General features: G+C 42.2%; 1 protein-coding gene across 4 annotated transcripts in view; it reads left to right on the top strand.

The window, feature by feature from the left end:
• Positions 1–14,784, top strand: part of DPF3 (double PHD fingers 3) — a 166,217-nt gene that overhangs the window by 72,044 nt on the left and 79,389 nt on the right. For 3 of the 4 annotated variants that reach the window (XM_086462344.1, XM_086462345.1, XM_009952632.2), the window contains exons 2-3: positions 1,102–1,262; positions 6,374–6,481. In XM_086462344.1, the coding sequence (XP_086318470.1) occupies positions 1,102–1,262; positions 6,374–6,481 (269 nt within the window). Of the gene's footprint in view, positions 1–1,101; positions 1,263–6,373; positions 6,482–14,784 lie in introns of those variants that run through there. The other variant, XM_086462346.1, reaches the window with a different exon arrangement.

Below are 14,784 nucleotides of genomic sequence, written 5' to 3'. Positions count from 1 at the left end.
CTTCAGCTCCCTTGCTGTGCATGCTATACTCTCTTTGCACACTAATGAATATCAGAGTCAGAGCAAGTTATGCTATATATCACTCTACTCTTATTTTCTAATTAACTTACCCCTAATAGGTAGCTTTCCTAGCCATTCATGTCATGACTGAGTTTCACCTTGACAATAGATCAAGAATGAGGTTCAGCAGTGTGGCCCACCTACTTTGCAATGCTCCAGCATGACAGCTGCTTTGTGTCCTCAGGGTAGCTTTACTTTGATGCTTTTCCCTGTTTAGAAAAATTTGGAGGGAGGATTTTGGTAATCTCCAGCAGGCAGAGTTTTTAAACCTTTCTCAAGGGAAGATGAAGATTCTACAGAATTTTTGAACAAATAGTTATTTATGAAATAAGTGACATTGTCTTTAGAACTGTTCCTCCCGCTGGGCTCCAGAGGAAAGCAGCATTTGCCATGCTGGGTCTTACTGGCTGCTGTTGTAGCCTGCTGCTGTTGGTGCCTCAGGCTTGACTGTGGAAAACTCTGGCAGGGTTATGACAAACTGTCTAGTCTGACCATTGCAGACATGGCCGTAGTTGTGAAGGGGTGTGTTTTCATGCCTCAGAAGCACACAATATGAGGACTATGTCCTTTGCTCTTATGGGCTTACTGACACCAGAAATGCTGGATGAAGCTCTAAACTTGGCTGGCTTTCTGGTTGCTCAAAATATACTGCGGGAGTTGCTGTAACATAGGATTGAAATGACTGGTTTGCTGAATTACCTGGACAAACTACGGGGGAAGAGAAGCAGTAGCATGAGTTCACCATGGTGTATATATTGCCTGACCTAGGGTCATAGGCCAGTGTGGTTGCATCATTTGCTCATTCAGTAGCTATGCCACTACTGGAAAGATCTGTACCCAGTTCCTGAGAATCTGATCTTTTGGTGGAACTTTCTGCATGATTTGCTTCATCAGTGTCTCATGTCAGCAAGCTTTGCATGTGTTCAGGGAAAGTTTTTCTGCTTGTCCATTTTTAAAACAACCTCATGTCCCCTTTTTCCTAGTCTTGTTTCAGGGGGCAGTGCAATCTTTCTTAACTCTCTGCTGTGTCTCTTTTGGCAGACTCGGGGACCAGTTCTACAAAGAAGCAATCGAACACTGTCGCAGCTACAATTCTCGGCTGTGTGCTGAGAGAAGCGTCCGCCTTCCCTTCCTAGATTCGCAAACTGGTGTAGCTCAGAACAACTGCTACATCTGGATGGAGAAGAGGCACAGGGGACCAGGTTAGTAGTGTTGTGTCTGTGTATGCATGTGCATGTATGGAGGGCTGGCCACTGAGCCCTCATGGGATTTAATTAATAGGAGCTCAAACCTGGTATAGGCCACACAGAAGAGAAGCTGCCTAAACCTCTGTGCCTGCAGGGGATTTCCTTTGGTAACTGCAGAGAGCTCATCCTAATTATTCTCTCTCTACCCAAAGAAGTGCCTAACATGGTAGATTCTAAGGCTGCATCATTGTAGCTCTTTTAATGCTATTGATCCTGGTCTGTAGCAGAAGACACAATGCTCTGCTCTAAGCAGGACTGGAATTATCTGGAGGTGGGAGTTTCTCGGATGAATGCTGAGAATAAGGAATTATATTTGGATTGGGAAGGATATAAAGCTGAGGTGAAATATAGGAGAATCCAGTTATTGGAATGAACATTGTTCTGATGGTTAGAAATATACTTCTACCTCCTGATTCTTCTTTGGACAAGTTACTTAGATATCACCTCTGGAGCTGCAGTTTCCTCAGGTGCAGAAGGAAGTTGGTATATGTCCTTAAAGAGCTTTGGCTAATGCCTGTTCCAAAGCTCAGTGAAGCTCAAGGGAAAAGAGCACTGTTATTTTTGTAGACTTTGGTCAGTCTTTCCTTTGTTAGAGTAAATCCATCTGAAATCCTTATTTGAAAGGCAAAGGACAGTCATCAGTTCAAAGACTGGAAATGTTCCTCAGACAGAAGTCCTCCTGAACCCCAGGGGGAATTTTGCTAGAGTGTGTCTCAGTATCTGACCCCCCATTAGCTCAGGGAACAGGTTTTTTGACAGCAGCAAAATGGGTTTCTATTTTTTTTTTTGTTTTGTTTTTTTCAGTGCAGACCAGGCAGGGAGTGGGCTAGGGTGCATGGGCACCAGAAGCACGACATGCACATGTGTGCTTATACACATGCCAGTTCCTGTAAACCATATTGAAAAAAACCCCAAAACTCCAGATGTGGAATTATGGGAAGGTGCAGCCTGCTTTTACCTCCTCCACTGGCCAGTGTGCAGGAGGTGGAATGGGAGGAACACATATGGTATTTTCCTCCCCTCCTGGGCCTAATAAAGCAATTGCCACTTCTGAAGAGTGCTTAGCTGAAACTTTCCTTCTCCCTTTCCTGGGATATACTGAGGGAAGGATCCTTGCACTGCTACTATTCCTAAAATATTCAAAGTAGATTTAGTATTGTCTTGCAGTACTATCAGAAAACTCTTTCTGTAGTAAAATACAACCACTTCTGATGCAGGAGACAACAGGTGTTTTACCAGTGTTAAAAATACCCTGAGAGTGTTTCAGCTGCCAAAACTACTGGGGTAATTTGGGACCGCTGAATGCAGTTTACAAGCTGGGAGTTGTCTGAGGTTCTGGGCTAGCCCTTCTTTTGTAGGTTGCTTCATGACCACAGCTGGGTTTTTGTTTCAGCTGAAAATTCCCCATTCCTAAGAGATTATGCTTTGGCAAAACTAGCTTTACTTTTTTTTTTTTTTTTTCCGCTGATCTGTTTACCCAAGGAATTTCTGTTCTTGTAGCATCTGGTTATGAGCAAGGTGCTGCTATTTTTATCCTTTTGAGCGCAGTCATAAGCAGGTATGTATCCACTATATCCACAAGTAATGTTTTGGCAAAGGCATCTGCTACAGAGAGAGACATAAATAGTCTTGTATGGGTCTCACTGGCGTATCCACACTTACAGAAGAAATCGTCATAACAGTGTTACGGCATCATACCAGAAACCAAGTTAACGCTTTGCCTTTTTCAGCCACAGGCTCTCTGGACTACCTTGAACAAATTTCTGCAAATCTTTCTTTCCTCACTTCTGATAGTGAACTGTTTGGCGGCTTACCCTGCAAAAGGGGATAAGTGGTATTTCTCCTGTGGGTCTGCAGTGGAGACTAATGGTGGAACATTCTTCACAGAGAGTCTTAAGTGAATCAAGCCTCTTCTGTCTGCATCAGCCACCAAATCTGATGCCTTTGTTATTTTGAATTAGAATAATCAGTGCAAAATGAAGCAGCCCTCCTCCCCCATATTTGCTTTCCTCTTTCTTGATTTTTATTAGCCCATTTAGTGCTCCCTTGGGTGTCCTTGCATCATCTATTTCTTGTAGTATTATGGTGGGTCAAAGCATCCCTCTATAGTTTTAACTTGCCTGTTTTCAGGCTGTACACAATGTGCTTATGACCATACTGAAGGGCTCTGAAAATTCTCTGCCAACCACCCTGGTATCTCTCATGTGCTGTGTTCACTGCCGTTTACTATCCCTAACCTGAAAAATTGTATAAAGACAAATGGCAAAGCTCCAGAACCTCTTTTCACTTACAGAGGGCTTGAAAAACAGAGAGGAGAGTCAGGATCTCAGCATATTAACCTGGTTTCTTGCTGTCCTCTTTGTTAAAGGAGTCAGAAAACTGCATCTCATGATAAACAGTTCAGGGTTAATTTCACACAATACTGCACATAACTCTCTCCTTTTCCCCTCCTCCCCTGGCCTTTAACACCAGCTTTGAGTTATGACTCTCCTACCCTAATGGGATAAACAACATAACTCACTGCAGGTTCTGCTATTTCCTCTATAAGCAAATGGTTGGAACCTTCTCTGGTTGCCCTATAAGGCACCAGAGTGAGAGACAACCAAGCCAGGGCTGAACACACTAAGACCTACATATGCATTATTTCCATATGCACTGCAAGATCGACTGTGGAGGGGCTGGATTCAAAGCATTCAGGACTGACCCTTTCCTTGTTCTCCCTCCTTTGTGTAAACAATCAAAGATCCACACTTTTGTGAGCCAGCACAGTGACAGATGGGGGTCAGGGTGGAGAACTGAAGGTGGCTTTTGATGGGTTTGGATCAAGTGAAGGTCTGGTATGTGTTTTAAGTTCATTGGATGTCTGTGTATTAATGAGCAAGGGTATTGTGAATAGGAACAGAGGGCTTACCTCAAGGGGTGCAGAGATGGATGTTGGATCATCCATCTCTTATTGATCTATCTGCCACCTGGAGTGGGCTGTAGGTCCCCTAGGGAAGAGGCTTTCCCACCTTTGTCTTATCAAGGATACCTGCTTCGTTTCTTATTGAGCTTTCAGCATTTGTGGTTGGCTTTCACTGTCCTGGCTGAATACAGAACTGCTATTTCATATAAGAGCGCTCAATAGTTGAATCTACATTAACAGATACTCCCATGAAACTGCACTATCTTCTTGCTCCTCTCTGGGACAAATGCTCAAAGCCGTGGTGCTTATTTCACTCAAATGACTCCTCTGTGGAGGCCTGTGCAACAGAGGGATGATTCTCTGTCCTATTGCTTTGGTCTAGCAACTGCCATTTCAATGTTGTGAGCAAGTTCTTGCACAGGACCTGCTGTGAAAGGGTGAGGCCACCTCTTTAATGACTCACATCAGAGCCAGGCACAATCCACCTCATCATAATAGCAATTGTTTGCAGTGGTTAATGTTTGCAAAGTGACATGAAGAAGTGTGTCCAAATACTGTAGAAGTGCTAGATATTGACATTTTTATTCCCAAAACAGTCCTAAGTGCCCGGCTCTGAAATGTGTCCTTCTTGGGGTAGGCATAATGCCCAGCAAGCTGTGCAGCAACAAAAGACGGGCGTGAAAGGCCCCAGTTCAGTAGCATTCTGTGCCTTGGAACAGCCAGGATCTCTGCAAATACTCCATCACTTGGCCATACGCAGGCAGTGTGCTGTAGATGCTCCATTTATGCACCAAGGCCTTGCAAGTAGGTAGAACGTGCTGGGGTCAGAACTAGCATTCCCAACAGTTGAAATTATTTTGAACCAGGAGCTTAGACTTCACTTGCAGAATTTGATTAGCCCATTCCCTTGAGGTGAATAATTTTGTTGTCTTTCCCCCCCCCCCCCCCCCCCAAGAAACAGGATACTGTTTTTTTCATTATCCTCATTCAGCTCAGTGAGTCAGTTTTGTTCCCAAGCTGGTACACTCTCCTGGCTGCTTCAGAAGGAATGAGAGATCTCTTGGGCCATCCTGGTGCCCTGGAGCTGTTCTGCTTTACTGGCACTCCCTTGATGTTGTCCAGCTGCTCACTGTTGGTATAGTTTCAGATAAGGCAACACCACTCCTGTCCTCTCTCTTATGTGGTCTTACCTATTTTCTAAGGGCAATGAGTCTGGCATTGCATTCATCCTCTGTAGCCCCTTCAAGACTAACAGCAACAGCAGAAGGACAGAAGAGCCAAAGCAGAATTGGTGGACAGAGAGGGCAGGGGAAGCAAGGGTGAGAATGAAATTCTTCTAACTTTCCTGTGTCTTGCTGGGTATTTCTGTGTGTTGTGACTATCTGGGGCAGTTGAGGATACTTTGAAGCACTTGACAGTTTGCTTCTGTGCCCCTAGTAGTGATGCATTCATGAAGCCCTGCTGTGTTCTGAATACAAGAGAGCAAAGCATAGCTTGGACATTGGCTAAGGGGTGTCTTAGGAGAGCCAGGGCAGCTCAGATGCCAGCGGTGCCAAATGTGATTCAATGGAGCATGCAGTAATATAAACATTACTGCTGTATCTCCTCCCTTATTCAGGATGTTGGCATGAGGAGGTTATAACCAGAATGAAGAATCTGTCTTCAAAAAAAAGGTCCAGAATTTAAGCAAAAATACAGAGTCCATATAAGACCTCATGGATCTTGGTTTGCTCCCACTTGAAAGACACAAATTTCCTGAGCTGCTCTATGCATTAGGGCCTTATGATTTGCATGTTGGAACTTCATCTCTTCTCTCACAAGGGCCTTTCTCTGCCTGTGGAGGAGGCATCGCCCCTGAGACCCAGGAGAGTATGAAATTCTATTTACCCTGAAGAAATCACAAATTATTTATATGCAGCTCTGGTTTCTGAGTGAAGTGTCTAAGTCAGACCTAGATTCTCTGTAGGCCTGATCCCAAGAGGTGCTGAGGACCCTCAGGAGCACTGGATGCCTCGAGTTCGTAGTTCCGCTTCATGATTTGCAGGATTAAACCCTCCAACAAGGACGCTCTGAAAGGGCAAGAACAAAGATGCTAGAGACAGTGCTTGTGGTTTACAAACTGAAATATGATTATATTTCTTTTTTTGCCTTTAATCTTCAGGCCTGGCCCCAGGTCAGCTGTACACATACCCAGCACGTTGCTGGCGCAAAAAGAGGCGTTTGCATCCCCCTGAGGATTCCAGGCTGAAGCTGCTGGAAATTAAACCTGGTGAGTATTTGTTTGCCCCTCTCTCCCCTGTGCTGCAAAGCAGCTGGCATTTAGACCTTGGACTTTATCGTTGCCCCTCTCCAGCCATTTCTCTCTGCATCTGTTGCATCTTACTTGATTTGCTGTAACAATAACCACCAAACTCTATGCATGCAACTCATCCCTTGCAAAAATGTGTACAACTTGTACTGAAAGCAATGGGAGCTGAATTTACCTTCTGTAGGGGTGAATCCTGGCCTCTATTAGCAAATTCATAAGGATGTAAAGGATGAATGTATTACTAATTATTTCTTCAGTGTTTTATTGATACAAAATCTCACTCTGGCATCTGCTGCCTAATCTTCGTGAAAAAGACCGCTCTGTGTGTGGAACAGTACACTGATAAGATTTTTCATAATGGGGCTGGGGACCAGGGGTGTGACGAGATTATAAACAGCAAGTAGTAAATATGTGAGCATATGCCACTTTTGTGTATGTATGTATGCCTGTAAGTGTACCTTAGTCCATTCTTCTTTCATTCTTGTTGACCTTGGTACTCTTCCTCCCACAATTAAACTACGAGTAGTGATGAGTCTGGATGCTGAATGAGTGACTGTAAAGCAGATGTGGAGGAGCTACAGCTGTGTCAGGTAGAGCGTAGTGTTGTGCATTCTTCCCTGCAGTTAGTAATAAAGGCTTGCTGTCTTTGGGGTCAGCTATTATGAGAAAGAGGGAACACATGTACTCGCAGCTGTATGTGGTTTTTAAGAGGTGAGATACTGCCAGTATAAAAAGTACAGGAGAAAACCCCAAAATGTAAATTAAGAATATTTAAAAAACCAGTTTGACAGAAGAAGTTGTCTGGGAACTGAGCTATGTTCAGCAATACTGATGACTTTGCTTCTATGCAGTAGTTGGTGAAGAGAGAGGAAGGGGCGATAGAGACAAGTTCTAAACCCAGTAAAATCAGAGACAAAATTCATGTTGATTTTGGTGGAAACAGTTTTTGAAGGCTCCCTGCCTTTGATAGGAGATGTCAGCAGACAGTTGGACAAGGGGAAGAAATGCCTGTAACCAGCTGGGGTTCAAACCAAGGGCAAAATCTCAGCCAGCAAGTAGAACCAGATCTCACAGCAGAGACGCTCAGAAAGAACTGGTGAAATCAGTCAGGTACACTGATGGAAATGACACTGGACTCTAGGAAGAGGATGATGTTGGCCCATAGTCTACCTCAGACTTTGTGATGATGCAAACACTGCTGCTCGTTGATAATTTAGTAAGGTAAAGCAGTAGTGTAGAGTTTGCCTCTTCTTTGTTTGCGTTTGCTTCTTTACCGTACTCACTGAATGCCAAATTAGTGCATCCTACATGCCACAGGGCATGAAAGGCAATTACCACAAAGTTATCAGATAAAGAGACCTCAGCATGTCTGTCTCTGTGTTGTTTTCCCTGCTATAAACATCTCTTCTGCATCTCAGGAGTGCTACTTTTGTTGCATTGCCGATGGCAGCCAAATAAAGCAAGTTATATTGCTCTGCCATTTAAATCTATTTTCCAACCAATTTCTATCTAGTGATTAACTTTCCTTATCAGTTACACCACAAAATAATTTCACTCCATCTGTGCATATCCAGAATAGAGTCACTAGCCAAAAATGGGTTTTTTCCTTTCTCTGATTTGAAAGTATAAAGCCTATGGAAAACGTTTGGTCTCCATTTAAAGGTAGCTTCTGACAATTTGAGGAAAAGATAACGTAATTTGTTTACAACATCAGCGGCAGAAATACTGTACATTTTAGAGGGGGATGCTGTGCTAAAACCTAATGCTGAACCTAGGAAGCTGCCTTATGCTGACATCTTTATTCCTCGGTTAAACATTAGATGACTGTGTGGGGCAAAGATGTGGCAATTTAAGATCCCTTAAAAAGCACAGAGATGACAACTGTAGGACATCTAAAATAAATGTGGAAGAAATCTAATCTACATGTTCCATAGTTTCGCTCCACCTAGAGCTTGGACATCCTAGTCATGGCTTACAGCTGTTCTCAGCAGCTAGATATGCTTGTGCTCGGTTAATATGCAAGGAGCTGATTCTCATATAGGAGGTTGTTGAATTGGTTATATGTTATATAACATATGCAGGCAATGCAATTCTACAACATCAAATTAGGGCTAAATCTTAGTTTTCTTGTGTTTTACATTTGTTAACTGTTTAGAAGTACTTCTTGTAAGACTGCCACTGCAACAAGCACAGAAGGGGATCTTAGCTCCAAAAGTTGCCAATCCAGCAGTTGGTGGGATCAGCAGCGTGGGTGTGAGTACTTGCTTGGACTGCGTCTGGGCTTTTGGAGTGGCTCATTATAGTGGATAAGTTGTATCCAGAAGTTCAAGACTTCTACATAATTCAGGAGATACATAGACCTAGGATTTTTGTTTTGGTAAGTCATAGCTAGTCATCAGCTGGTCGATAAGTAGAATCAGACTATTGTCTTGCTAGCAGTTCAAGGGTACAATAAATAATTTAGTAATAATACAGTATTTATAGTTACAACCTACTTCTGCAGTGTTGGTACCTTGCAGGTTTAGGTAGTGCATGACACAAGTCAGTGAATGAGAGTTTCATATTTGGTAATACCAAAACCTAATGAAGAAAATAGTAATGCTCCAACAGTCTCCTGGTTTTTGTAAAATGCGAGTGCACTATAATGTTTTTCTTGGGGCCAGTTGCTGCTTACTTCTTAATAGAACACGGTGCTTTTATTGTCCTGGTCTGTTGCTTTTATTTGGTTTCAAGTGTTTGAAGAATAGTTACAGCCAAATTTGTAAAGATCAGGACACTGGAATAGGTGTTGCTGATGGAGCCTTTAGATGTCTATTTTCCTCTGCCACTGTACTCAGTTACATGTGTGGATTGCCCTAGTAAAGTTGTTCAATCAAGGCTCTAGCAATGTTCATGTTAATACTGTTTCTAAGCATCCTCCACCCCATCCAGTAGCCTATCCAAGAAATAAAGTATTGCCAAAACGTACTTATGATAACTGCTTCAGTGACAAAACAGTCAATATTATTACCAGGCCTTTAGGAATTACACTAAGTATTCCTGTAATTTACTTTCGTATGGGTTGGTCTTCATCTTTCAATGGTATATTCGTATCATCAGATCCAAGTGTTATGGCTCAAGTGCAGCCAAGTTCTCATTGTTGTAATGGATGTAAGCTGTAACACCAGTCATTGTAGTGTAGCAGGCAAGACTCCTATGAAGAGTGGCATCGATTTGAAACAAATCCCCAGTCATGGGCAATATAGGCATATTGCTAACACTGTGATTTTCTAGGTACAGAGTGCTAAAGTTATTAGATGTTGATATTCTCATAATATTTCTGAAACAACTTCTGTTCAACCAAGTATGGGCAAACCAAATTCTCTGCAGAACTGTGCAGTGGTATTTGCGTGGCACTTCAGCACAGAGCAGTGGGAGGGCTGGAAGCAGGTCATTCTGCCACACTCACTCCTCAGCTGGCTGTTCTTCTGCCCAGTAAAAGAGCAAGAGCAGAGCAGAGCTCTTGTGCGTGGGAGGTCTGTGGGTCTGGGAATGGGTGAGGAAGAGGGCTAGTTGGGTAGCCTGTTCTTCCAGAGGAATGGGAGAAGAAGGAGAATTTCCGACTCCTCGCCACCACCTTCAACTGCAGGTGCCACGAAGGCAAGCAGTAGGGTTCTGGCCCTGAGTAATATCAGAGCAGCTGGAAAGATGAGGGTTAGAAATGGAAGAGAGATCCCTAATTACATCGAAGTCCCCTTTGAAATCTCAATTGCTCCTCGTCCTATATACTTAGTGGTTTTGTGGTACTGGGTGGTATCCTGATTCTATGTTGGGTCAGGTATCAATATTGTGGAAGTGGCATTACCTATAGTAAACCCTGCTGACAGTCAGGTATTACCCAAGCTTTGCAGCTATGCAGATGAGAACAGATGGGGTGTGTATGGCCAAAAACTCTGTTGGAATTTAAATTGGTAGTGTCCTACTTCAGTTTTACAAGATGGCTAAATATAGATCCGTACATACATGCACACAGAGCTTTTATTTCACGTGCCATGTAAGCGTAAAGAATATGACTGGAAAGCTTTTGTCTCAATTCACTGCTGTCCTTTGGTTTTGGACTGAAAGCCAAGAGTGAAGTCTCACAGCGGGCAGCCTTCCCACCCACTTGGAGGGTGTGGAGTAGAGTTGGTGTGTGCTGATGCTGTGGTGAGGATGACCTGGTGTTCTGTGCTAGTGTCTTTCCTGTCAGATATCTCTGGACAGTCTGGTGTTCAACTGAACTACAGAAATGGCTTTTTTTAAACCAGCTGTTGAAGAGGTAAAAGTAAACAAAAGTATTTTTCATTTGCTCTTATGAACCATGGTAGAATTGTTTGAGGCAAGTACTGATAACAGATTTTTAGATGCTGCTTAAACAATGCCTGATCTGTTTTTAATCTGACATATGGGGTATGTGAGTCTGCTTGTGGATGAATGAATGGAATCCTTACAGATAAGCTATTATCTTTTTCAAACATCTCAGTTTAACTTGTAGAGACTGTCTGATTGTACAAGGTACAGTGTTTCTCATGGGAAGTGATGAGTGCCCCCAACTCTTATGGAAGATGCTCAGCGTGTCTGTGGAGGTCCGTGCTCTTTAAGATGGGGCACTTCACAAAGACAAAGTTAAGACGAAATTAAAAAGCAGAGGACAGAATTTGCATTAGTATCACTTAAATGATAGCATCTGGAGACTCAAGCAGCACGTTAGATCGTTATCCTGGGTGTCATTGTGGAGGCTTCTTATACTCTCTGCTATAGTCATATACTATAGCAGATCTAACAGTCCAGATATACAAAATACAGTAAAGGAAGTACTTTGATTCCAAAATGGAGAAATGAGTGACAAAGATAATAAACTGCTTCTGTGAAAGTTTAACCAGAGGTTTGTGTTAGAGCTGGAAATTGAACCCAACCACACAGAAAAAGCTCAGTTCTCCTGAGTTCTATATTCTTTTTTCTTTACCTGGTTGCTGTATCCGGTGTCACTCAAAGATATTAGAGCCTAAAAATAATTCAAAACCCTAATTTCATGAGAATTTCCTTTTATCATTTTTCTCAGATAGGCCAATTAACATTGACTAGTTCCACTTTTGATTTCAGCAATTTCTGCACAATAACACATTGGTTCTCGTTCAGTACTGTAAGACAGTGGTGGTGTTTAGCAATGGCCACTGTATGGAAAGGCACATCTTTTCTTAATAGAAAGTTTTGCTGCTGTTTAACATATATGTAAACTTGTCTGTGATTAAAGGTTAGGCTCCTGTTGTATTATAAAACCTGCCTGGAGCTCCTCTTTAAGATCCATTAAGACTGTCTTAGGATCGAAACTGGCAGCATAATTCTGGTGCCAAATAAGAGTACATCTGTACAATTCAAATGAATTGGATACGGTATTCCTGAAGGGGGCTATCACATCAATGTATCAATTGTTCACACTTCTGACAGGTTTCTGCAGATGTGAATTTACCAAAGATACTTTTGTGTAGAGCTTGGTTTGTTGTGTTTTGTTTTTTTTTTTTTTTTCTTTTTTTTAATTGTTCGTTGCTTTTGTAAACATTTGCTGGCATGAAACCTAAATTTGGGGCAGATATGAGATGACAGCCGGCAGGCAGAAGCAGCTCTTGTTCTCTGATGACCTGGTCTAGATTCCTCACATAAGATGGAGTTCAGTAGCCTGCTATCAACTTCTGTGACTTTTACTGTCTGCCCTCCAAAATGTTGAAATTAAAATGTTTATTAAATTTTTTTTTTAAGTACTTCTGCATTCTGAAGTACTTTGGCTTTTAAAACAACTCTCCTCATCTTTTGTAATGTATTCTTCAGTACTTATCACTGATTTTAGGATTTTTTTTCTTTTACCTTTTTTTCTTTTTCTTTTCACGTGCCTGATTCCACCTGCCAGGTGTTTAGTTGTGGTAGGATTGGAAATGGGCTCTGCCTGTGCCTGCTTCTGTACTCGGGGATCTGCAGAAGACGGAGGTGCTGGAGGCCAGCAGAGGGAGCAGTGAATAAGTAGTGTGGTTTTCGCAAGGGCAGGGCCTGACTCTGGTTCACGCAACCTGAAGTCAGTCAGGAGTTACCTCTGCGAAATGAATGGAGCTCGGTGGGTGTAAAACGAGTGTAGGAGAGGGATTGAGCCTAAAGCGAGTCAACTTTTTAACAGATTTTCTTCTGTGGCAGAAATAGCCTGTTTTTAAATTATTATTTGTTAGAAACAGATTTGATTTTGGTAGGTGGTGCCAAAGCAACAGTCCTGCCATGTATTTAGGTCAAGCGTTAGTCAAATATTAGGTCAAATGTCAAATAACTCAACATCACAGAGCATGGACGTTGATGAGCTTCATGTTTGAAGAACCTGCATGACCCACGTCAAAGAATTTTACTGAGTGATTCCACATGGATTCTGTAGTTTCTGGTTGAGCTAGAACAGGTCTCATTTTCACCCATTCCCATCAATCTTTATTTTTGGCACCTTATGTAGAAGAAAACAAAAAAATGAACCAAAAAATACTTAACTTTTTGTGACAGGGAGGGTGGATAATTTTCAGTTCTCATTTGATGTGGTTACAGTGCACATCTGCATGCTGGCCATGCTGAATCCTGAGATTGGTCTATCATGTACCTATATATGTTACATTTCTGTAGCACTTTGGAATAAAATGAAGCTTTATATTGTGAATCCACATCTGGGAGCAGGGATGCTGGAAGCTGTTGGGTTATCGGTTTGGGGTTTTATTTTTGGAGCTAGATAGGAAAATTCAATGTGTAAGAAAATTAAAACATTCATCATGGCTGTAGGAATCCCTAAACACCCCAGCTGGGCTTTTTTCATATAATTTCTTTAGCAAATTGGGAACCTCTCATGCGAATGGAGGGAAAATTCATTTTTTACCAGCTCTAGCTTTTATTTATGCCAAAATAAATACTGATTTCTGCTGAGCCTTTTCTTTTGGGCTTCTTCTCCAGCAAAGTACTTAAGTATTGTCCTAAATTTAAGCAGATGTTTATTGATCAGCTAAGCCTGCAGCTTACAGATGAGTCCATCAATGCTACTGAATCAAAACAGTAGGCTCCAATTCTCCACTAATCTTGCCTTCAGATTGTTCACAGCAGGACATGGCACCATAGGCAAAAGCTGCTGCTCTATGGCACTTACACATCCAGCTATGACTTGGGTTAGAAAAAGTGACTTTCTGTCACCAAAACTCATCAGTGTCAATCAGCTTCTTCCGTTTACGTAAGTATTTAACCAGTCCCTATTCCATCTCATCCGCCACCTTTCAATTCTTCCTACAAAGAGACCTTTGCTAGTCCAAATCTCTGGCCAGATAAAGTTTGCTTTCCTTTTCTTACGTGGCACTAAGACTACCAGAGAACCTGTCCCTTTCTGTGTGTATTCACTGACGCTGAATCATGATGTAGAAGTCCTTCAGTGAAATATCTTTGTCCCATTGCCAGTCTGCATTAGAGGTGCCAACCTCTACATTTAATGTCCCACCCCACCCTCATGTACTTGCATCACCTGTACCCCGTACAGGACTACACAGCGCCAGGGACAATGGAATATCTTTTTCTCTTAGCTTCTCAGTATGTGAAATTGAGGTTCTAAAACATTGATCTCATTTGTCTATCCCAGAGAAATGCCTAACAGATAGTTAATAAATCTTTCTAGAGAGCTTGGGAGGGGCACGGGAGACCTTTTTATTTAAAGGAATGTATGAATAAACTGTGCCACTTGCCAAACCTTCAAATTGCCAGTATTAAACATTTTGGCCACTAGCATGAAGCCTTGCAAAACTGGTATGAAAGTGTACAAGCTCTGGTGCAAAACCTGGGCTTATGTGTACCAGGATGGTGACAAAAACCAAGTAATTTGTTACACACCCATATATACAAATAGAGAGACTCACCATAGGTGAATTGTTGAGCCAGTTTTCACAAGGCTGGCTGTACAGTGTAAGTGGTAGAAAAATATCTGAAGTTTTGTGCGGTGTAACTCTTCTTGCTTCATTTTGGCTACTGATGAGCTGGCCTTCTATATGTCATGGCTGCCGGGGCTGTGATAACTTCTTCAAGTCATACGCTGTTCTTGCTGGGTAGTGTTACATGTGATAAGCAGCAAATTCTTAGATTAATTGAGCTCAGTAGTTTCAATGATGTGAGTGAATATGTATTTTCCCCCAAATGGGATTTTGTGATTTTGCAGGTGTGTAAATAAAACACACTTGTTTCTAGAAAAGCAA

The sequence above is a fragment of the Leptosomus discolor genome, chromosome 3 (assembly GCF_034619465.1).
Source record: "Leptosomus discolor isolate bLepDis1 chromosome 3, bLepDis1.hap2, whole genome shotgun sequence".
NCBI classification, from domain to species: Eukaryota; Metazoa; Chordata; class Aves; order Leptosomiformes; family Leptosomidae; genus Leptosomus; species Leptosomus discolor.
The sequence above is the reverse complement of the archived record's forward strand: the minus strand, read 5'-3'. Positions and strand labels throughout refer to the sequence as shown.